Source organism: Gopherus evgoodei, chromosome 2 (genome assembly GCF_007399415.2).
Source record: "Gopherus evgoodei ecotype Sinaloan lineage chromosome 2, rGopEvg1_v1.p, whole genome shotgun sequence".
Lineage (NCBI taxonomy): Eukaryota > Metazoa > Chordata > Testudines > Testudinidae > Gopherus > Gopherus evgoodei.
The window spans coordinates 32070636-32095294 of record NC_044323.1 but is presented as its reverse complement, the minus strand read 5'-3'; the positions used below and the strand labels follow the sequence as shown (position 1 = coordinate 32095294).

Here is a 24659-nt window from a genome sequence, read left to right as displayed (position 1 = left end):
TGGTGGCAGGTCCCGGTCGACCTCCTGGCACCGCGTCGGTGGCAGGTCCCGGTCCCGATCCCGGCACCGAAGCGGTGGCCGGTACCGGTCCAGATCCCGGCACCGAGACAGAACCCGGTCCCGGTCCCGATCCCGGCACCGCTATGACTCCCGGTACCGATCCCCGGCACCGAGAAGATCTTCGCTGCCGACTCGCGCAGACCCTTACCAGCCAGGGTCGGCCCCGCCGTGGCCTTCTAGGCAGCCGTCGGTATCTTCGCAGACAGACAGCGGGTATGCGCTAGGAACCGACCGGCAGGCGGCGCTCTTCCAAGACCCGCCGCAACAGGACCAAGGCCCGCAGCAGTGGGGGTTTTGGACCCCATGGGCATACCATCAAGCCCAGGGCCCCCAACAGCTTCCTGCTAGGCCTGCGACAGCGGAGCACAGGGTGCTGGAAGCCTCGTTGTCTCGCCCCCCTTCCTCCCCGGATGGAGAGGAAGGGTCCAAGCAGCAAGACTCTGCTCTGGCTCCTGAGACAGAGGCGAGGGCCGAGGGGGACCCCCCATTGGACACTTTCTTGCCGGGGGTCTCCTCATCCTCCTCCCCTGATGAAGCAGTGGCTGGCACCTCCTCCAGTAACCCCCCCCCGCTGGATCTCAGGGCGCACCAAGACCTCCTTAGGCGAGTAGCTCAGAATCTGAGCCTACAAGCCGAGGAGGTCTCTGAGATCGAGGATCCGATTGTCACCATCCTCTCGTCGGATGCTCCCACCAGGGTCGCCCTACCCTTCATTAGGACGATCCAGGCCAACGCCAACACAATCTGGCAGTTGCCGGCCTCCATCCCCCCTACGGCGAGGGGTGTCGAGAGGAAGTACATGGCCCCCTCCAAAGGCTACGAGTACCTCCATGTCCACCCGACACCGTGTTCCCTGGTGGTGCAGTCGGTGAATGACAGGGAGCGTCATGGACAGGAAGCTCCAGCCCCCAAATCCAGGGAGGCCAGGCGTATGGACCTCCTTGGACGCAAAGTCTACTCGGCTGGGGCCCTGCAGCTCAGGGTTTCGAACCAACAAGCCCTGCTCAGTAGGTACGCGTTTAACTCGTGGGTGGTAGCGGACAAATTTAAAGAGCTGCTGCCGCAAGACGCCTGCCAGGAATTTGCGGCCATCCTAGACGAGGGCAAGAAGGTTGCACGAACATTGTTGCAAGCTTCTTTGGACGCTGCAGACTCGGCTGCCCGCACCCTCGCCTCGGGGGTAACGATGCGCCGTATCTCCTGGCTGCAGGTCTCTGGCCTTCCACCGGAGCTCCAACATACCATCCAGGACCTCCCGTTCGAAGGCCAGGGCCTGTTTTCGGAAAAGACAGACCCGAGACTTAAGAGTCTCAAGGACAATCGGGTCATTATGCGCTCCCTAGGGATGCACACGCCGGGAACGCAACGCAGACCCTTCCGGCCACAGCAGCAACAGCAGCGCAGGCCATATCCCCAGTTCCGCCAACGGCAGGACCTCAATAGGCGCCGTGGCAGGAATGGAAGGCGTAGGCATTCGGGGAACCAAGGGGGGCAGAAAAGACGGTTACTCACCTTTGTAACTGTTGTTCTTCGAGATGTGTTGCTCATATCCATTCCAGTTAGGTGTACGCGCCGCGCGTGCACATTCGTCGGAAAACTTTTACCCTAGCAACTCAGTGGGCCGGCAGGTCGCCCCCTAGAGTGGCGCCACCATGGCGCTCCATATATACTCCTGCCGGCCCACCCGCTCCTCAGTTCCTTCTTGCCGGCTACTCCGACAGTGGGGAAGGAGGGCGGGTGCGGAATGGATATGAGCAACACATCTCGAAGAACAACAGTTACAAAGGTGAGTAACCGTCTTTTCTTCTTCGAGTGATTGCTCATATCCATTCCAGTTAGGTGAATCCCAAGCCTTACAAAGGCGGTGGGGTCGGAGTGAAATGTGGCAGAATAAAACTGCCGAGCCAGAGGCTACAGCCTCTCTTGACTGCTGAACCAGGGCATACTGCGAAGCAAAGGTAAGGACCGAGGACCAATGGAGCTTCGCGACAGGTCTCGTGGGTAGAAACACGAGCCAGCAAGGCGGCAGATGAAGCCTGAGCCCTGGTAGAATGCACGGTCATGTGGCTTGGGGAACTATGAGCCAAATCATAACAAGTGGGGATGTCCGCCATCACCCAAGATGAGATCCTCTGAGAGGAAAACAAGCAAGCCCTCCCTTTGGCCCGCTACCGGGGCAGAGCTGGGGCGCCGTAGGCAATGATTCTGTCAGCACAATATAATGCGAGCACTCCACAGATGTCCAAGGAGTGCAACGGTTATGCCCATTGCGTTGAGCTGTGGGTAACATGAAAGGCCAAAACACTTTAGGGAGGAAAGCCGGGTGCGGTCATAACTGCACCTTGTCTTTGTGGAACCTTCGTAAGAGCTCTGATCTCAGAGACCCGTCTGGCCAAGACTAGGTTGAGGTCCCAGGGCGGGGCTGGGCGGCGCACCCGAGGGTGCAAGCGCTCCAAGCCCTTGAGGGACCTCGAACCCATAGAGCGTGGGACACTGAACGTCCATCTTAGCCTGCTGGAAGGTAGGGATGGCTGCTGAGAGTATCCTCAGCGATGATACCGCCAGATCCTGCCGCTGAAGGCCAGAGGCAGGCCAAATAGAGGGGATCGAGACCTCAGCAGGAGCAAGATCGAGCGTACTGCAGCTGTAAAGGAAATGCTTCCACCTGGCTCGGTACGTTGACCAGGTGGAAGGCTGCCTGTCACCCCGACTCAGGTACGCAGGAGCCACCGTGAGGCGAAGAGGCTGCAGGTCCGAGTGGCGAAGCCTGTCATTGCCCTGAGTGATGAGGTCTGGGCTGACAGGCCGAGCAACGTGGTATGTCAGTGCTGCCTGGACCACTCTGGAGTGATCATGATGATGCACGCTCTGCCCCTGCGGAGTTTGAGCAGGACGTAACGAACCAGTGGGAACAGTGGGAAGGCATAATGCAGTTGGCCGTCCCACGGCATCAGGAATGCGTCCAAAATCGATTCCGAGGAGAGACCTTGGAAGGAGCAGAACACCTGGCATTTCCTGCTCTCGCGGTGAGCGAACAGGTCTGTGTGAGGAACCATCTCCACTTCCGGAAAGCGGGACGCCTCACATGGGGCAGAGTGATCACTCGTAAGACAGGAAAAACCTGCCGAGTCAAAGAGTTAAGACGTTCCGAACGCCTGGGAGAAAGGACGTCGCCAGCTCCATCGAGTGGGCCATGCAAAAGACCCGGAAATGGATGGCCTCCTGACAAAAAAGGGGGAAGGACTATGTCCCCCCTGAATACTTATGAAGCACCTGGCCATTGTCTTGGCTGTAAACACCGAGATACAACGGCCTCGCAGCTGCCGCTGGAACCCCTGGCATGCCAGGCGGACTACTCTCATTTTTGGGGCATTAATGAGGAATGCCAGCTCCCTAGAAGACCGAAGGCCTTAAGCTCGGAGGTGACCATGAGCACTCGAGCAGAGAGAGGATGCGTCCGCCATCAGGGGCAGTGAGGGCTGGGGCGGATGAAACCGCATCCCTGTCCACACCAAGGAGGGAGTTAGCCACCACTCTAGGGAGCCTAAGGCGTTCGAGGGAACGGTGACTACCATGACCACTGGCTCCCTGTCCAAGCGGTACGCCGAGGTGGGCCGGACTTGGAGAGGACGGAGGCGGAGCTTGGCGTGTTTGGTTACAAACTTGCAGGCAACCATGGACCCAGGAGACTGAGACAAGAACGAGCTGAGGTCGTTGGGAAAGCCTTCAGACCTCAGATGATTGTTGCCATCGCCTAAAACCGCAGTTGTGATAAGCAGGCTCCGGCTAGGTAGGAGACCAAGATCGCCCCTAGGAAGCCCAACCTCTGCGTGGGAACCAGAGTGGATTGCTCTATAGTAATCATCAGGCCTTGCTGTGAATAAGACCGTGACGATGCCCACGGGCTGAGTGGTTTGTGTCTCAGAGTCTCCACGGATAAGCGAATCGTCCCAATACGGAAAACCGCATATCCGACATAGCTACGGTAGGCGGCGACTATGGCCGTAAACCGGGAGTATTCACCGCTGGCTATAAAGCGGAGGCATCTCCCGTGCAGAGGGAAGATGGCATTGCGAAAGTACGCGTCCTTCCTATCCAGGGCGGCATAGTAGCCCCCAGGAGGCAAGGATGGAATAATGGTTCCCAGGGATACCATGTAGAACTTCAACCTTATCCCAAACCGGTTGAGTCCATGCAGGACCAGGGAGGTCTGAGACCTGTGTTCGAGTGGGGGACTAGGGCATAACGGGAGTAAAACCCCTAGCCCCTTTCGTCCGCTGAAGGGGGACAGGGCTGGAGCAATTTAAAGGTGGTACCTATGCTCCATCGTGCGCAGGACCCAGCGATCTGAAAGTAACTGGGGCCATGCCAGGAGAAAGCGGGATCAGGATCCCGTCCTGCGACTGGTACACCGCCCTCCGGCGAACCTTGGAAGGTCCGTCTTTTGTCCCAGTGGTAATTGCGAGGGACCTTGACTTTGGCTTTTTTAGGGGGCCTGACTTTTGTCTGCGACCACCTTGGCCTTGCCGTTCTCCAGAGTTCTGCCTCTGGCTAGGCACAGAGTATGGCGGCTAGGGCCATAAAGGCCTGCGTTTGGTCGCTGGCGTATACATGCTGAGACGCATTAGGACCCTATTGTCCAGCAGGCTTCGCAGTCTGGGGCTGTCTCTGCCGCGAAGATGCCTTTACCAACAAAGGGTAAATTCTTTCCCCCGTCCTCCAAGACGGCAGCGAACTCCAGGTGGGAGGTTCGAGGGAGAAACTCCTCCACCCAGGTGCTATAATTATCGCAGCTAAGCAAGGCTTGTTGCTTTGCTACCCAGAGGTGCAGGGCCCCTGCAGAGTACACCTTGCCTTCGCCAAGGCTCTTTCTGCTTCGGGGCTGGCGCCCGCTGGCCATCATATCAGGATCGTGGTCCTGAGCATAAAATCTGCGCATATGAGATGACACGGATGCGTGTCCGGACGGCCATGGAGGTACGAAAGAAGGCACGGGCCGAGTCTCTGACTCACTCGGACCTTGCCCAACTCGGCACCGAGGACCGGCATCGGGAGGCGTATCGGTACCTGGAACGAGATCCAGACCCGCAACCAGAACGGTGTTGGGAGGTCGACCGAGATCTCGAGGCTCGGAGAAGAGCTACAGGAGTCAAGGTACCTGCCCCGGTGCCAGATGTCGGAACGGTGCCGATAGCGGGTCGGCGAACGGGATACCGACCGGTGCAGCGAGTGTGACCAGTACCGAGGAAAACAGCACCGGGACTGCCAGTGGTGTCCGGCGTGCCGACAGGACTTGGAGTGTCTGCGGGACCGTGATCATGAACGGTGCCGCTCTGCTGTACTGACAGGGGACAATCCCTTGAGGAGACTGTATTACCCGTACCGGCGGTGCCCGGGTCAGGCAGCACTGACTCTGTCATGGCACTGAGAGCCCTCGCCGTTGGTAACATCTCCGGCGTGCAGGGAACAGCAGGCTCAACCACAGAGCGTACTGGGGAGCTGTCAGGCACCGGATTCGACGGCCCTCATGGGGCCGGGATCCACGGTACCGAGGTCATCCACGGTACCGAGGTCATCCACGGTACCGGTAGGTGCCGGTGCCGGGCGAACCGAGCTAGATAAGCTGTCTGGCTGCGGTGCCGTCAGCACTGAAGCAGCGGGAGTAATACGCTCAACTACGGCGCGTGCCGGGGAGCCGTCAGGCACCGGATTCGATAGCCCTTGTGGGACTGGAATCGACGGTGCCGATGTTGTCGGTGCCTCGGAGGCTTCGGTTGGCATGGAAGCAGCCGGAGCAGGAGCTCAACCACGGCGCGTGCCGGGGAGCCGTCAGGCACCGGATTCTACGGCCCTTGCGGGACCGGGATCGACGGTGCCGACGTCATCGGTGCCGCAGCAGGTGTCGGTGCCGGGCGAGCCATCTTAGACGAGCTGTCTAGCTGTGGTGCCGTTGGCACGGAAGCAGCCGGAGCATTAGCTCGACCACGGCGCGTGCCGGGGAGCCGTCAGGCACCGGATACTACGGCCCTTGTGGGACCGGGATCGACGGTGCCGACGTCATCGGTGCCGCAGCAGGTGTCGGTGCCGGGCGATCCGACGTAGACGAGCTCTCTGGCTGCGGTGCCGTTGGCACGGAAGCAGCAGGAGCAATACGCTCAACCACGGCGCGTGCCGGGGAGCTGTCGGGCACCGGATTCTACGGCCCTTGTGGGACCGGGATCGACGGTGCCGACGACATCGGTGCCGCAGCAGGTGTCGGTGCCGGGCGATCCGACGTAGACGAGCCCTCTGGCTGCGGTGCCGCTGGCACGGAAGCAGCAGGAGCAATACGCTCAACCACGGCGCGTGCCGGGGAGCCGTCAGGCACCGGATTCTACGGCCCTTGTGGGACCGGGATCAACGGTGACGACGTCATCGGTGCCGTAGCAGGTGTCGGCGCCGGGCGATCCGACTTAGACGAGCCCTCTGGCTGCGGTGCCGCTGGCACGGAAGCAGCAGGAGCAATACGCTCAACCACGGCGCGTGCCGGGGAGCCGTCAGGCACCGGATTCTACGGCCCTCATGGGACCGGGATCGACGGTGCCGACGTCGTCGGTGCCGGGCGAGCCATCTTAGACGAGCTGTCTAGCTGTGGTGCAGCTGGCACAGAAGCAGCAGGAGCAGTAAGCTCTACCACGGCGCGAGCCGGGGAGCTGCCAGGCACCGGATTCCATGGTCCTGGGGGACTGGAATCGACGGAGCCAAAGTCATCGGTGCCTCTGCAGGTGACGGTGCCGGATAACGCAACTTAGGCGAGCTCTCTGGCTGCGATGCAGGTGGCACGGAAGCAGCGGGAGCAGGGGGCTCAACCACGGCGCGTGCCGGGGAGCCGCCAGGCACCAGCAGGAATCATAGACTCTCTCGACCTCGGAAGAAGGGAGCGGTGCCGAGTCGACATCGGTGCCGGCGACGGTCGGTGCCGAAAGGCCTTGGTGGTACCGGCGGGGTCCGGTGCCGAGGAGGCGCTTCTGCCCGCCGCTTGAACATCGCTCGGCGCCCAAGGTGGAGGGGTAAGTGAAAGTCCCGCACCTTTTGTTCTCGGCTTAAAAGCCTTGCAAATGGGGCACTTATCTGTCAAGTGTGATTCCCTGAGGCACTTCAAACAGAAGTCATGTAGATCTCTCTTCGGCCGCGGCTTCTGGCAAGCCGGGCCCCTTTTAAAACCCGGTGAGCCATGCATGGCTCCGGCACTGGGCTCATGGAAGGGGCTACTTCCTGAACCCCGCTAACTAAACTAACCATGTTAGCAAAGAAAACACGTATAACCATACAAATATATATATAAAAGCGTTATAACTGCATAATTATATACGAAAAAACGAGTAGCTAGGGAAGTGGAGGTCAGCTAAGCCGCGCTCCACTGTTCCAACGACCGACACGGGCGGTAAGAAGGAACTGAGGAGCGGGTGGGCCGGCAGGAGTATATATGGAGCGCCATGGTGGCGCCACTCTAGGGGGCGACCTGCCGGCCCACTGAGTTGCTAGGGTAAAAGTTTTCCGACGAATGTGCACGCGCGGCGCGTACACCTAACTGGAATGGATATGAGCAATCACTCGAAGAAGAATCAAAGCTCCTCTAAGCCCCCGCCTGGACCCAAGCCTTCATTTTGAAGGTGCGCCCGAGGGCGCAGTAACAGTTTCCCCCACGGATCCTTCCCCCCCGTTTTCCAACCGCCTTTTGTTTTTCCTTCCGGCGTGGACCAAAATGACATCGGACCGCTGGGTCTTGCGTACGGTGCAGACGGGATACCGCCTGCAGTTTACATCATTTCCTCCTTCCCGCCCCCCTTCCTCGTCCCTCTTCAGGGACCCCTCTCACGAGCAATTCCTTCGACAGGAGGTACAGACGCTCCTCAACAAAGGAGCTATAGAGGCGGTTCCGGAAAACGAGAAAGGCAAGGGGTTTTATTCCCACTACTTTCTGATCCCCAAGGCCAAGGGAGGCCTCAGGCCTATCCTCGACCTGCGAGAGCTCAACAAATACCTGGTGAAGTTGAAGTTCCGCATGGTATCCCTGGGGACCATTATCCCATCCCTGGATCCGGGAGACTAGTACGCCGCCCTCGACATGCAGGACGCTTATTTTCACATTGCCATTTGGCCACACCACAGATGTTTCCTTCGTTTCGTGGTGGGCCCCCTTCACTACCAATTTGCAGTCCTCCCATTTGGCCTTTCTACGGCCCCGAGGGTCTTTACAAAATGCATGGCAGTCGTTGTGGCACATCTTTGGCGCAGTCGTATCCACGTGTTCCCTTACCTAGATGATTGGTTAATTCGGGGCACGTCGGAACTGCAAGTTTGCAGCCACGTCCGCGTGATCACCGGCCTGTTTGCTACCTTGGGCCTCATGATCAACATGGACAAGTCCACCCTGATCCCCACGCAGAGGGTGGAGTTCATCGGAGCCGTCCTGGACACCACCGTCGCCAGGGCTCTTCTGCCGATGCCGAGGTTCCAGGCATTGTCGGCGATCATTCACCGATTGCGGGCAGCCCCCTTGACATCAGTATGGACATGTCTAACCCTGCTGGGCCACATGGCAGCATGCAGGTTTGTGACCGGTTATGCTCGGCTCCACATGAGGCCCCTCCAGTTGTGGCTCATCGAACATTACCGGCCGGCAAGGCAGCCGCTAGACATGCTGAGCACAATCCCCCAGGGGGTGTTAGATTCTCTCGACTGGTGGCTAGACCAGTCGGTAGTGTGTGCGGGGCTCCCTTTCCACCCGCCTCAGCCCTCGGTGTCCCTGACAACGGATGCCTCAGATCTTGGCTGGGGGGCCCACCTGGGAACCCTGAGAACGCAGGGCCTGTGGTCCCCGCAGGACGTGAAGTTGCACATCAACATGCGGGAGTTGAGAGCGGTCCGCCTTGCTTGTCAAACGTTCTGTCACCAGCTTCAAGGTCGTTGTGTCGCGGTGTTTACCGACAACACGACGACCATGTACTATATCAACAAGCAGGGCGGCACCAGATCCTCTCCCCTATGTCACGAGGCGATGCAACTCTGGGACTTTTGTGTAGCCCACTCCATTCACCTCATGGCTTCCTTCCTCCCCGGAGTACGGAACACGCTGGAGGATCACCTGAGCAGATCCTTCCTATCGCACGAGTGGTCCCTTCGCCCGGACGTCGCCCTCTCCATCTTCCAGAGGTGGGGTTATCCCCGGGTGGACCTCTTCGCGTCCAGGGGGAACAAGAAGTGCCAGGCGTTCTGCTCCTTTCAGGGCAGGGAGCCCGGGTCTATAGCGGATGCCTTCCTTATTCCGTGGACGACCCACTTGTACTACGCGTTTCCCTCTTTCCCTCTGGTCCACAGGGTCTTTCTGAAGGTGCGCAGGGACAGGGCTTGCGTGATCATGGTAGCCCCGGCGTGGCCCAGGCAACATTGGTACCCCATGCTGCTGGACCTGGCCATAGCCGACCAAGTCCCCCTGCCCCTTCACCCGGACCTGATTACCCAGGAGAACGGGACTCTCTGTCACCCGGACCTGCAGTCGCTGCACCTAGCGGCGTGGTTCCTGCGTGGCTGACCGGTTCTGAACTGCGCTGCTCCACACCGGTACGGGAGGTGCTTTTGGGCAGCAGGAAGCCTTCCACGAGAGCGACACACTCGGCCAAGTGGAAGCGTTTCTCCTGTTGGTGCGTGGAGAAGGGTCTCCGCCCTATGGAAGTTTCGGTGGCCATTATCTTAGACTATGTTTGGTCCCTCAAACAACAGGGTCTAGCGATATCGTCGTTGCGGGTCCACCTGGCAGCTATCTCCACCTTTCACCCGGGTGGGGATGGCCGCTCCGTTTTTTCTCACCCGACGGTGTCTAGATTCCTTAAGGGGCTGGAACGTTTATACCCTAACGTATGACTCCCTGCTCCAACATGGGATCTTAACCTGGTGTTGTCTCGGCTCATGGGGCCCCCCTTCGAGCCGTTAACTACTTGCTCCCTACTTTATCTCTTTTGGAAGACTGCCTTTTTAGTAGCTATCACCTCAGCTAGGCGGGTGTCGGAACTCCGGGCTCTTGTGGTAGACCCCCCGTATACAGTCTTCCACAAAGATAAGGTACAGCTGAGGCCACACCCTGCCTTTCTCCCCAAGGTAGTCTCGACCTTCCACATCAACCAAGAGATATTCCTCCCGGTTTTTTTCCCGAAACCTCACTCTTCCGGCAGGGAGCAGCAGCTCCACTCGCTTGATGTCCGTAGGGCTCTCGCGTTCTATGTGGAGAGGACCAAACCGTTCCGCAAATCCCCCCAACTTTTCGTGGCAGTAGCAGACCGCATGAAGGGGCTTCCTATCTCCTCACAGAGGTTATCCTCATGGGTTACTTCCTGTATCAGGACCTGCTATGAGCTGGCCCATGTTCCTACGGGCCGTGTGACTGCGCACTCTACCAGGGCGCAGGCGTCGTCGCTGGCTTTCCTCGCCCGTGTGCCCATCCAGGAAATCTGTCGGGCAGCAACCTGGTCATCGGTCCACACCTTTGCTTCCCACTACGCCTTGGTCCAGCAGTCTAGAGAGGATGCGGCCTTCGGATCTGCAGTGCTCCATGCCGCGACTTCTCGCTCCGACCCCACCGCCTAGGTATGGCTTGGGATTCACCTAACTGGAATGGATGTGAGCAATCACTCGAAGAAGAAAAGACGGTTACTCACCTTTGTAACTGTTGTTCTTCGAGATGTGTTGCTCACATCCATTCCACACCCGCCTTCCTTCCCCACTGTCGGAGTAGCCAGCAAGAAGGGAACTGAGGAGCGGGTGGGCCGGCAGGGGTATATATCGAGCGCCATGGCGGCGCCACTCCAGGGGGCGACCTGCCGGCCCACTGGAGTTGCTAGGGTAAAAAGTTTCCGACGAACGTGCACGCGCAGCGCGCACAGCTAACTGGAATGGATGTGAGCAACACATCTCGAAGAACAACAGTTACAAAGGTGAGTAACCGTCTTTTCATCACAAATTGCGGTCAGTGTCCAGTAAGGATAAAAGCCAAAAGGGACAGCTCCCAGCGGTAAAAGAGATCTGGGATTTCACTGTACCGATTGAAGAAGGGTAGTCCTGAAGTCTTTAGAATCATAGAAGATTGGGGTTGGAAGAGACTTCAGGAGGTCATCTAGTCCAACCCCCGCTCAAAGCAGGACCAACACCAACTAAATCATCCCCATCAGGGCTGTGTCAAGCTGGGCCTTAAAAACCTCTAAGGATGGATATTCCACCACCTCCCTAGGTAATCCATTCCAGTGCTTCAGCTAGTGAAATAGTGTTTCCTAATATCCAACCGAGATCCTTCCCATTGCAACTTGAGACCATTACTCCTTGTTCTGTCATCTGCCACCACTGAGAAAAGCCTAGCTCCATCCTCCTTGAAGCCTCCCTTCAGGTAGTTGAAGGCTGCTATCAAATCCCACCTCACTCTTCTCTTCTGCAGACTAAATAACCCCAGTTCCCTTAGCCACTCCTCATGTCATGTGCCCCAGCCCCCTAATCATTTCTGTTGCCTTCTGCTGGACTCTCTTCAATCTGTTCATATCCTTTCCGTAGTGGGGGACCCAAAACTGGACGCAATACTCCAGATATGGCCTCACCAGTGCCGAATAGAGGGCAATGATCACTTCCCTCGATCCGCTGACAATGCTCCACTAATGCAACCCAATATGCCGTTAGCCTTCTTGGCAACAAGTGCACACTGTTGACTCTCATCCAGCTTCTAGTCCACTGTAATCCCCAGGTCCTTTTCTGCAGAACCGTGGCTTAACCAGTCGGTCTCCAGCCTGTAGCAGTGCATGGGATTCTTCCGTCCTAAGTGCAAGACTCTGCACTTGTCCTTGTTGACTCTCATCAGATTTATTGAGGCCCAATCCTCTAATTTGTCTAGGTCACTCTGGACCTTTGTAGGCCATTGTACCCTTATGGTACCCTCTACTTCCCTTGTGGGTGGAAAGTGAGATTATTCAGAAAAGTGAACGGAGTCCTGGGGGCAGGTTGAAAAGAGTATACCCTGAGGTATGGGTTATATGGTGGAAGCCTTCTAACCTGGCACTGGACCCACTTAAATGGCTGATATAAGAGACAGGGAAGGCAGGGTGAATAGTGTCCCAACTCGGTGTTAATATATTTGAAGCCTTCTGTTTAAATCTATTCCTGTGTCTGTCTTCATTCCCCTACATGTCCTGATCGATAGGAACACATCTTTTATTTATAGGGAAAACAAGGCCCAAGTGAGAATGCAGACAGATAGAGCACTAGTTGAGTCTTGTGACTGGCCTTCAAGGCTAGCCCATGTACTACACATTATAAAAGGCAAAGTGGTTTGAAAAAACAAGGCTTCTCCTACTTGTTTCCAAACCTTGCCCATTATAGTTTTTAAAAATATCCTCAACCATCAATTTGTTTTTAAATGTATAAGTACTTTTGATTTTGCTGAAATACTAAAAAAGCAGCTTCCCTCATGTTATTGCAAGCCCTGCCTAATCTATGAGGTGTGTATAATCTGGCATGAACATTTTTTCTTACGAATTGTTGAGCCCCAGTATTTTCAGTGGCACATGCAATGCAGCTTCTCATACTGTGCTTTAAAAAGCAGACAGTTAAGGTTGGATCTTGGGAGTCTGAAAAAGGTTTTTAGTGTTGCTAACTAAAGGAGAGAGTTAGCCAAATGGGACATACACAGATGTAATAGCATAGCTCAATTTTAAATATTTTTTAAAAGGGAAATAAGAAGTTTGGAAACCATATGGAGATCAGAGATTGAGAATGTGGTTAAAGGTACAGCAGCAAGCAGCATGCAAAAGTACTGACACATTAATGCAACTTCTCCAGGAGCTAGACCCTTTTTTGTTTACTTTTATGTCCTAGAGATGAACAGTACTATTCCATCCATTCATCTGCTGGATACTGCTGGTTCCAGAATATTAACAAAATAAGCCCTTATTTTTCAAGCATTAACAACAAATCAAAACAAGTTTGGCCTGTAATATAGGTTAAGAGTAAAGACAGTCAGGGAGACTTCAGATTTATTGCATGTTAAAGGTATATAGCAATCAGGCTATGTATAAAAATGAATACTCCAATAAGCCACATTTTTAATGTAACCCATATTTTTAAATGTAACCTTTGCTTTAGATCAGAGCGTATTAATGTTTATTTATCCATTTTAAATATTAAATTTCCACACAGCTTCAAAAACTAGTTTCTTTCACTGGTCATGTTTGTTTCTACTTGTCAATCCTATCTAGCACAAGTCAATCACCTTTTCATTGCTGTGTGCTTGTTTATACAAATCCAAAATTAACAATCCTAAATTCTAAGACAGTAAGGAACATTGGCACTTTGCAATGTCTAGTTAGTGTATTCCCCTTCTCCATAATGATAAGCATGCATAAAAATTACAGCAATTTTGCACCTGAAAAATACACTGTACTTTATAAACATTTCACAAAAGTTTTCAGGCATCTCCCTTCCAGCATTACTTTTTCAAAGTTGATACTTCTTTTAAAAATAGCCACTTATATGAATAAGCATAACATAAAATCACAATTTTTGAGACCGTGTTTATTTACTGATAACTAAAACCTGCTACAAGTTAAAATATTAAATCTGGCCCCAAAGCAATTTGCAAGTGTTTTAAATGTTAAACTTTATGAAAATGGCACAAATTTTGAGATTTTATATTTTTAAGCTTCTGTGACACAAAGCTACTGATACAGACTCAGATAAGTCAATGATGTTTTCAATTAATACTAAAAACGAGTTATTTAATTTTAACTAATTTTATATGGCATACTCAATTTTTCACACCTTTCAGAATTAAAAGTAGATACAATTTCTTCTCTTGACTAAGTTTCTTCTCTAACAGATGGAATTCATGTGATAAAAAAATGAAAAGCTTTGTAAATAGGCATGTGATTTAAATATTCAGAAAAAAAGATTTAGAATGTTAATACCAAGTAAAATATTTCCATATGGTCAAACTTTTAACTGTACCCATGGGCCCCCAGAGTCAGTCAATACTAAAATTCATTTCTTGTTGCCTGACGCCAGAGATCTGTCAAGACTGAGGGCATTACTGAGATATCAGCAAAGACAAGCTACCACTGTATGTCTAACATAGGCATCACTCTCTCCCCACCATCCTGGGTACACAATTGCAGCTCTTTAAAAGTAACTTTTATAGATATTTCTTCAAGATTCCTTTCCATTAAACACATCTTTAGCATAACCTAAAACAAAGCATTTGCTGGTTAGAGGGGAAGGAGGGGGGGAGTAATTAACTATATATTACATAATGTGACTCTGTCTACAGCAAATCAGTACAACAATTTAATATTCCTGTAATACATACTTGGCTTAATTTAATTTTTCCAGATATTCCCATGAAGCTATCAACTTTCTGCTGTTTTAATCCAAACTACAAAAACAGACAACTTAAATTTGCTCAGACTTCAATTCAAGGTAATTACAAATGTATTTTAAGCTCCTTTTCAATGTACCAAAAGGTCACATTCTCAATTTTAATGCTAACAGGAACAGTTTGTGACAAAGACCTAGATTTCACTGGGGATTCCCTATCATTTTTGCTCTTTAGAACAAACTCATAGTTCAGGTTCAAGATTAAAAATGAGTATTTCACTGATTTCAGTGGATACACTGGCCAGAAGAATATCAACAAGAAGCTCACCCATTTGAATTACTTCAGTAATGTGAACGTGGAATTCACAGCTACTTAGCATTCTGGAAAAACTTGAAATGACTATTTATTCATATTTCCAGCTAATGCTAGCCATCTTAATCATTTTCTACTATTAAAGAAAGCAACAAAAGGAAAGATAACTTACCAGTGGTTCCCTATTTTTGACCAGTCTGATTATTTTTACTGAATCTTCCTCCTCATCAATATCATCAGGGATGGGAGGCAATACTGGATCATAGTTCTTCTGAGCAACAGTATCATGTACAGAGAGCAAAGCCTGAAATTGTCAATGGTCAACATAAATATTAGTCTGAGAAGCCTATAAAATACAAAAGGCAACAATTCATAATCTGAGTGCTGTAGTGTCATAACAATTTATGTAGAGTGCCTATTTGTTTATGCCATTTTAATAGTGTGTTAAACAATAATAAAACAACGCAATAAAATAAATATAGTTAAGATCCACAATGCATATAGCTATAAATTGTGGATGAAGAAAGGGTGTTTTAAGCATAAGTTAGGATGCTGAGCACTTAGTACTTTTATTCCTAAATTATAAAAGTTGTAGTCTGGAGCAGGGCTGCCCAGAGGTTTCAGGGGGCCTGGGGCAAAGCAATTTTGGGGGCCCCTTCCATAAAAAAATTGCAATACCATATTCTCGTGGGGGCCCCTGTGGGGCCTCGACAAATTGCCTCACTTGCTCCTCTCTACGGGCGGCCATGGGAAAAATAAACCTTCCACATCTTGGCACAAACCCAGTTTTGAGAAAACTTTTTTACAAGGTATCACTGGTTCTCAGCATCAGTTAGTGCTAAAAGGCACTAAAGCTCATTAAAAGGGTTGGACAAATATTTTCCATCAAAACTTTTTTTGGAAACTTTTCGAAAACTAGGAGTTTTTAAAAAGCAGAAAAAAATCACGGACAATGTCTGCTTTTCTTCAAAATTTGTTGTGTTTTTTAAATTGAAAAGCTGAAATTAGTCTGCCAAAACCTGAATACGGCTTGGGGTTTCAGAAGTGTGTGGCCAAATATTTGCTGCTTGCTGTGTTTGATTGTTTAAAGAAACAATAAAAAATCCAAAACTTTTGAACCACCTCAGCTTATGACCAAATGCCTGAGCCCATCCTGTCAGAGATTTTTCCAGGTTTCTAATACTCTGCTGGCTTCCTTGACTCATATCTGTCTCCATAACTTTGGGTTCATTTAGGTTAGAACATAAGAACAGCCTAACTGGGTCAAACCCAAGGTCCATCCAGCCCAGTATCCTCTCTACCGACAATGGACAATGCTAAGTGCCCCAGATGGAGTGAACCTAACAGGTAATGATCAAGTGATCTCTCCTCTGCCATCCACCTCCATCCTCTGACAAACAGAGGCTAGGGACACCATTCCTTACCCATCCTGGCTAATAGCCATTAATGGACTTAACCTCCATGCATTTATGTTTCCTAGAGACTGGCTCCATGGGGTCCTTCACAAACTGGAGACGGTTACTGTGGGTTTGTCTTTAGTATAGCTTATGTACATACTCCACAAACTGAGCATTTGAGCTTATTCCAGAATCTGTTGTGAAAACTGGCATGCTTAAAATAGCATATGCATGTCAATGGACACAGGATGCTAAAATTAAACTAACCCAGGGGTTCTCAAACTGGGGGTTGGGACCCCTCAGGGGGTCACAAGGTTATTACTGGGGGTTGCGAGCTGTCAGCCTCCACCTTAAATCCCGCTTTGCCTCCAGCATTTATAAGTGTTAAATATATAAAAAAGTGTTTTTAATTTATAAGGCAGGGGTCGCACTCAGAGGTTTGCTATGTGAAAGAGGTCACGAGGACAAAAGTTTGAGAACCATTAAATTAACCCCTCTGAAGCCTTATGGAATGCAGGGGAGGGGGAGGTCTCCCTTGGTAGGGATAGGAAGGAGGTAGGTGGTGTAGGATATTGCTCTTCTCATGTGATCCCTCCCCCAGTGGCTAATTTTAAATGCAACTACCCTCCCCAGACATGAATCTCCCTATGGCACTGAAATTAAATGTAGACTATAATTTGGCATTTGAGAAGTGAAATGGATGGTAGCCCTAATGGAAAAGCTCACAGGTTGGCTCTTCTGCAAGCCTCAAACTGCTGAATGAGCTTTAGGGTAGGGAAGGCTGTGCCTCCCAAACAGCCTGGCCCTGCCCCCTATCTGACCCCCACCCACTTCCTGCCTCCCAAATGCCAGCCCCCCTCAGAATCCCAGACCCATCCTACTCCTTGCCCCCTCACCATCCCCCAGAGATCCACCACCACCCCCAGACCCCACCCCTGCTCCCTGTCCCCTGACTGTCCCGACCCCTATCTGCCGCCCCCCGATGAGTCTCATAGACTTTAAGGTCAGAAGGGACCATTATGATCATCTAGTCTGACCTCCTGCACAAAGCAGGCCACAGAATCCTACCCATCCACTTCTATAACAACCCCCTAACCTATGTCTGAGTTATTGAAGTCTTCAAATTGTGGTTTGAAGACCTCAAGCTGCAGAGAAGTGCAGTGGAAGTGACCCATGCCCCACGCTGCAGAGGAAGGCGGAAAACCTCCAGGGCCTCTGCCAAACTGCCCCAGAGGAAAATTCCTTCCTGACCCCAAATATGGCGATCAGCTAAACCCTGAGCATGTGGGCAAGACTCACCAGCCAGCACTCAGGAAAGAACTCTCTGCAGTAACTCAGATCCCATCCCATCACAGACCACTGGGCATACTTACCTGCTGATAATCAAAGATCAATTGCCAAAATTAATTACCAAAATTAGGCTATCCCATCATACCATCCCTTCCATAAACTTATCAAGCTTAGTCTTAAAGCCAGATATGTCTTTTGCCACACTACTCCCCTTGGAAGGCTGTTCCAGAACTTCACTCCTCTAATGTTAGAAGCCTTCATCTAATTTCAAGTCTAAACTTCCTAGTGTCCAGTTTATATCCATTTGTTCTTGTGTCCACATTGGTACTAAGCTTAAATAATTTCTTTCCCTCCCTAATATTAATCCTTCTGATACATTTATAAAGAGCAAGCATATTCCCCCTCAACCTTCGTTTGGTTAGGCTAAACAAGCCAAGCTCTTTGAGTTTCCTTTCATAAGACAGGTTTTCCATTCCTCGGATCATCCTAGTAGCCCGTCTCTGAACCTGTTCCAGTTTGAATTCATCCTTCTTAAACATGGGAAACCAGAACTGCACACAGTATTCCAGATGAGGTCTCACCACTGCCTTATATAACGGTACTAACACCTCCTTATCTTTGCTGGAAATACCTCGCCTGATGCACCCTAAAACTGCCTTAGCTTTTTTAATGGCCATATCACATTGGCGGCTCATAGTCATCCTGTGATCAACCAGTACTCCAAGGTCCTTCTTCTCCTCTGTTGCTTCCAACTGATGTGTCCCCAATTTATAACTAAAATTCTTATTATTAATCTGTAAATGCATAACCTTGTACTTTTCACTATTAAATTACATCCCATTACTATTACTTCAGTTTACAAGGTCATCCAGATCTTCCTGTATGATATCCCAGTCCTTCTCTGTGTTAGCAATACCTCCCAGCTTTGTGTCATCCGCAAACTTTATTAGCACATTCCCACTTTTTGTGCCAAGGTCAGTAATAAAAAGGTTAAATAAGATTGGTCCCAAAACTGATCCCTGAGGAACTCCACTAGTAACCTCCTTCCAGCCTGACAGTTCACCCTTCAGTATGACCCATTGTAGTCTCCCCTTTAACCAGTTTCTTATCCACCTTTCAATTTTCATATTGATCCCCATCTTTTCCAGTTTAACTAATAATTCCCCACGTGGAGCCGTGTCAAATGCCTTACTGAAATCAAGGCAAATTAGATCCACTGCATTTCCTTTGTCTAAATAATCTGTTACCTTCTCAAAGAAAGAGATCAGGTTGGTTTGGCATGATCTAACTTTTGTAAAATCATGTTGTAATTTGTCCCAATTACCATTGACCTCAATGTCTTTAACTACTTTCTCCTTCAAAATTTTTCCAAGACCTTACATACTACAGATGTCAAACTAACAGGCCTATAGTTACTCGGATCACCTTTTTTCCCTTTCTTAAAAAAAAGGAACTATGTTAGCAATTCTCCAGTAGTACGGTACAACCCCTGAGTTTACCAATTCATTAAAAATTCTTGCTAGTGGGCTTGCAATTTCATGTGCCATTTCCTTTAATATTCTTGGATGAAGATTATCTGGGCCCTCCAATTTTGTCCCATTAAGCTGTTCAAGTTTGGCTTCTACCTCAGATGTGGTAAAATGTACCTCCATATCCTCATTCCCGCTTGTCATCCTTCCATTATCCCTAAGCTCCTCATTAGCCTTATTAAAGACTGAGGCAAAGTATTTATTTAGATATTGGGCCATGCCTAGGTTATCCTTAAGCTCCATTCCATCCTTGGTGTTTAGCGGTCCCACTTCTTCTTTCTGGTTTTCTTCTTATTTATACGGTTATAGAACCTTTTACTATTGGTTTTAATTCCCTTTGCAAGGTCCAACTCTACATGGCTTTTAGCCTTTCTCACTTTATCCCTACATGTTCTGACCTCACTAAGGTAGCTTTCCTTGCTAATCCCGCCCATCTTCCACTCCTTGTAGGCTTTCTGCTTTTTCTTAATCATCTCTCTGAGATGCTTGCTCATCCAGCTTTGTCTACAACTCCTGCCTATGGTTTTCTTCCCCTTTCTTGGGATGCAGCTTCGACTTAAAGTAATTCCAGGCCTCCTCTGCATTTAGATCCACTAGTTCTTCAGTCCAATCCACTTCCCTAACTAATTTCCTTAATTCTTTAAAGTTAGCCCTTTTGAAGTCAAAAACTCTAGTCCCAGATCTATTTTTGTTTATCCTTCCATCTAGTTTGAACTGAATTAGCTCATGATCACTCGAACCAAGGTTGTCCTGACAGACCCCCAGAATGTCCACGATCCAACCCCCCCATTCCCTATGCCCTGACCACCCCCCGCAACCTCTGCCCCCTCCCTGCCCCAGGGACTCCCTGCCCCTTATCCAACCCCCCCGGTGCCAGCCTCTTACCCATGGCTCCCCCCTCACCCGGAGCCTCAGTGTGTCGTATCCAGGAGCGTCCCTGAACAGCAGCGCAGCGTGGTTCCGGAGGGGCCTGAGCTCCGCCCCGCTCAGAGCTGCATGGTAAGGGGACGGGACTGTGAGCTCCTCCCTGCTCAGAGCTGCATGGTATGGGGAGGAGCCGCTCGGCCCGGAGCTCCCAGCCCCGCCCCCTTACCACGAGGTTCTGAGCGGGGTGGAGCTCAGGCCCCGCCAGAGCCACGCTGCACCGCTGTTCAGGGACGCCTCGGGATGAGCTGAGGCTCCAGGAGAGGGACAGATGGACCTTTGTTTTGATCCAGTATGGCTGCAGAGCCCGGGGCCTGTGGCAAATTGCTCCACTTGCCCGCCCCCCCCCCCCCGGCAGCCCTGGTCTGGAGGAAAAAAGATCTTGACGGTAAATTACCAGTATTGTTCCTTCTAATATAAATTCAAGTGTATCACTGTCACATGGAAGTTCTTAAAACACAATAGGGAATGCCATAAGACAGACAAGCAAGACAACTAACTTCTGCCCTTGGTTCTGGAGTATCAAATGGTGTGGTGATAAACTGCTACAGAACTATCCTTTTAATAGGGATTCAGATGCTAGCAGCTTCTTTTTCCTGGTTCTTCTGCTCCTTTCATTCCAGTTCCAACAGCATATCACTTTCTTACAAAATTGGAAAACATACTTGAATAAACCAAACCCTTAAGAAGTATCAGTACATGTCACTTAATTTTCCAGTTAAACCTATACATTAGAGCTGGAACAACAGCAACAGCTATAACTATGGATGCCTATTTTTGTGTGTGTGTGTGTGTTTGTGTATACACACATACAAACACACACACATACATATATATACATACATACACACACACACTTTAAGTCTATTTTCAATGTCTTATAAATTTATGAGTGTTTCATATTTTGGGCAAACATTTTTGTGGCCAAATATGATTATTTTTTTTGCAAAGTTTTAGCCAAAAAAGTGAACTGTTTTTGAGAAAGAGTAGACTGAAAATAATACACATCCCCAATCATTTAAAAAAAATCCTACAATTTTAAAAATTAAACCATACTAATGCAGAAATTATTAGGATTATAAAGGTGAAATTTTGCACTGAGTTCTATTTGAGGAGAATGGCATTTTAAGGGCACATAAGAATAGCCATACTGGGTCAGACTAATGGTCCATCGAGCCCAGTATCCTGTCTTCTGATAGTGGTTGAAGCCAGGTGCATTAGAGGAAATTAACAGAACAGGGCAATTATCGAGCAGTTTTTCCTGTCATCCAGTTCCACCATTTGGAAGTCAGAGGCTTAAGGACATCCAGATTATGGGGATGCATCCCTAACCATCTTGCCTAATAACCATTTATGGACCTATCCTCCAAGAACATATCTGATTTTTTTTAAACTCAGTTATACTTTGGCCTTCACAACAGTCCCCAGCAATGAGTTTCACAGGTTGATTGTGTGTTGTGTGATGTATTTCCTTATTTTAGTTTCAAACCTGTCATTTCTTGATTTCATTGGGTGACCGCTGGTTCATGTGTCATCTGAACGGATTCCTTACTCACCTTCTCCACACCATTCATGATTTTATAGATTTCTATCATATCACCCTTACTCATCTCTTTTCCAAGCTGAGCAGTCCTAGTCTTTTTACTCCCTCCACACATGGAAGTTATTCCATACCCTTAATCATTTTTTCTTGCCCTTTTCTGTATCTTTCTAATTTAATATTTTTAGATGGGGCACAAAGACTGCATGCAGCATACAAAGGGTGACTACAATAGATTTATATAGTGGTATTATGATATTTATCGTCTTATTATCTATTTCTTTCCTACTGGTTCTTAACTGTGTTAGTTTTATTGACTGCTGCTGCATATTTTGGATAGTTACCTGAAAACATCTGCTGAATGACTCTAATACTGCATTCAGCCAATATGTGACAATCTGAAGTCGAAGTGAAGGGAACTTACATTTAGGAAAGAGTTAATTAGGAATTCCATAAGCAGTAAAAGAAAACTACTGAATTTGTCTGATACCAGTTCTCTGGTAATTTAAAGGGACATGGGTAATGTTAGACACAGTATGTAAATATCGCCTTCTTGTTTATAATCTACATAGATTTCAAGCTGTGTTTTGTCAGTGATTGTGTGGATTCCATGTTTTTTTTTTAAACAAATCATGGATACACAGCTTCATATCAAGGCCAGACAGAAGCACTGTAATCATCTAGTCTGACTTCCTGTATAATATAGGCCACAAACTCCCCCAAAATAATTCCTTTTGAACTAGAGAATAATTTATATAAAAAATCCAATCTTAATTCAAAAATTGCCAGTGATGGAGAATCCATCACATCCTTGGTAAATTATTCCAACAGTTAATTAATCTCATTGTTAAAAATGTATGCCTCATTTCCAGTCTGAATTTGTCTATCTTCAATGTCTAGCCATTGGATCTTGTTATATCTTTCTCTGCTAGACTGAAGAGCTCATTATTAAATTTGTTCCCCATGTAGCTACTTATAGACTGTGCTTAAGTAATCCAATAATTTCCTCTTTTTTGATCTAAACAGACCTAGCTTCTTGAATGCATCACTAAAGGGAATGTTTTCTAATTCTTTAACAATTTTTGTGGCTCTTCTCTGAACTCTCTCCAATTTATCAGCATCCTTCTTGAATTGTGGATACCAGAACTAGACACAGTATTCCAGCACAGATCACACCAGGTAAACTAACTTCTCCGCTCATACACAAAATTCATATTTATGCATCCAAAAGCATTAGCTCTTTTGGCCATAGTGTCACAGCGAGAGCTCGTCTTCAACTGATTACCTACTACATCCCCCCAATCTTTTCCAAAGTTACTGCTTGCCAGGATAGAGCCCCTCAGCCTATATGTATAACCTACATTCTTTGTTACTAGATGAATATAGAAGGAGCAATCTCTGGTCATCAATGGTAAGGACAATAAGGAGTTTCATAAGAGTTCTGAAAAAACCGCCTCAGGAGCTTGCTGGATTGTTAACACTGATTTTCAGTAAGTCTTGGAATACCAGGAAAGTGCCAGAAAACTGGAAGAAAGCTAATTTTGTGTCAGTATTTTAAAGGAGTAAATGAAATGACCCAGGTAATTATAGGCCTGTCAGTCTGACATTGATCCCAGACAAGATAATGGAGCAGCTGATATGGGACTTGATAGATAAAGAACTCTTACTAGTGGAATGGAGTGTTATATGATGACATCATCTGCTTCCTCTCCCCCCACACTATACCGAACAGAAATATTTATTGAACACATTTACCTTTTCTATATTGTTATTGACAATTTTACCATTTCTATCTAGTAATGGACCAATACAGCATCAGGATTTTTGTTGTTGTTCCTACTTATGGCCCTTAATTCAGTCGGCCATAGATTTCTCTTTGTGTCCCTTTACTTCCCTTACCAATTTGCCACAACTCCTAGATTCTGATTTATAGTAATTACTATCAAAGTCATGATCACTTGTACCTAAGCTAACACTAATGTTTAGTTCTGTCATCAATTGCTCAATCAAGACGAGGAGGTCAAATATAGAATTCCCCCATGTTGGATGCAACTTTTTTTTGTTAGGAAATTATCTCTACTATTTAGAAATTCCATGGATGTTTTAGTACTAACTCATTTGTTACCCACAATCTGAACACTGGTGTGTAGCTAATTAAAGAATTTATTCTCTTTATGTCCCTTGATTAATTTTATTTTCAACCTCTTGATTTGATATCATGAGTCGTCATATCATCATGTTGCTATTACACCTCTGGCATTTAATGCAGTGATGAAGCTCCTCCACTCCTGTCTGTTTCTGACAAGTCTTTTAATGATTCCTCAGCTGTGCCCCAGGTTTTTAGCTCGGCTTCCACAGCTTTTCGCCATCTTGTTTTCAGGCAGCCTCACTTTTCACTTGCCTTCAAGTGTCCATCTTATTGCTATTCTGATGATGGAATCAGTTTCCATCTGAAGCACACAACTAATTCATCTCCAATGCCTCCTGGCAATGATGGTGCTCAGATCCTCTTGGCCACACTGTGTCAATAGATCTTGGTCTGAGATTGTTCTGGGTCAAAAGATATGGAGGATTTTTCTGAGGCAAGCTGTATGGAATGAAGACAGTTTGGACATGTCATACTTTCTCATTCCCCAGCATTCTGCACTATAAAGCAGTGCTGAAAGTATGCAGCTCCGATAAATCTTATTTGGTTTTGGTGTTGTATTTTAATGATTTACAGACTGTATTTAGTATCAGAGGGGTAGCTGTGTTAGTCTGGATCTGTAAAAGCAGCAAAGAATCCTGTGGCACCTTATAGACTAACAGACGTTTTGGAGCATGAGCTTTCGTGGGTGAATACCCACTTTGTCAGTTGCATCTGACGAAGTGGGTATTCACCCACGAAAGCTCATGCTCCAAAACGTCTGTTAGTCTATAAGGTGCCACAGGATTCTTTGCTGCTTTTACAGACTGTATTTAAGTTCCTGAAGGTGTTCCTGGCTTTACTGATTTTGTTCCGGATGTCCTGGCTTGTTCCACCGTTCTGGCTGATGCTGCTGCCCAAGTATGTGAATGTTTCTATATTGAGGAGAAAATAATCCTCTATCCATACTGGTGATGGTGAGGAAATATTAAAGGTCATGATATCGGTCTTATTGCGGTTGATTTTCAGTCCAATTTGCTGGCTGAAGGCGTTGAGTTGAGTTATTTTTTCTTGTGTATGGTGTTGGGTATGTGAC

The 24659-nt window shown here is 48.8% G+C and overlaps 1 protein-coding gene across 5 annotated transcripts in view; it reads right to left on the bottom strand.

Annotated features, from left to right (window-relative positions):
* The window catches only part of MPP7 (membrane palmitoylated protein 7), a 360464-nt gene that overhangs the window by 98311 nt on the left and 237494 nt on the right, over positions 1-24659 (bottom strand). For all 5 annotated transcript variants that reach the window (XM_030550282.1, XM_030550284.1, XM_030550285.1 and 2 more), the window contains one exon: positions 14931-15062. In XM_030550282.1, the coding sequence (XP_030406142.1) occupies positions 14931-15062 (132 nt within the window). The remainder of the gene's footprint in view (positions 1-14930; positions 15063-24659) is intronic.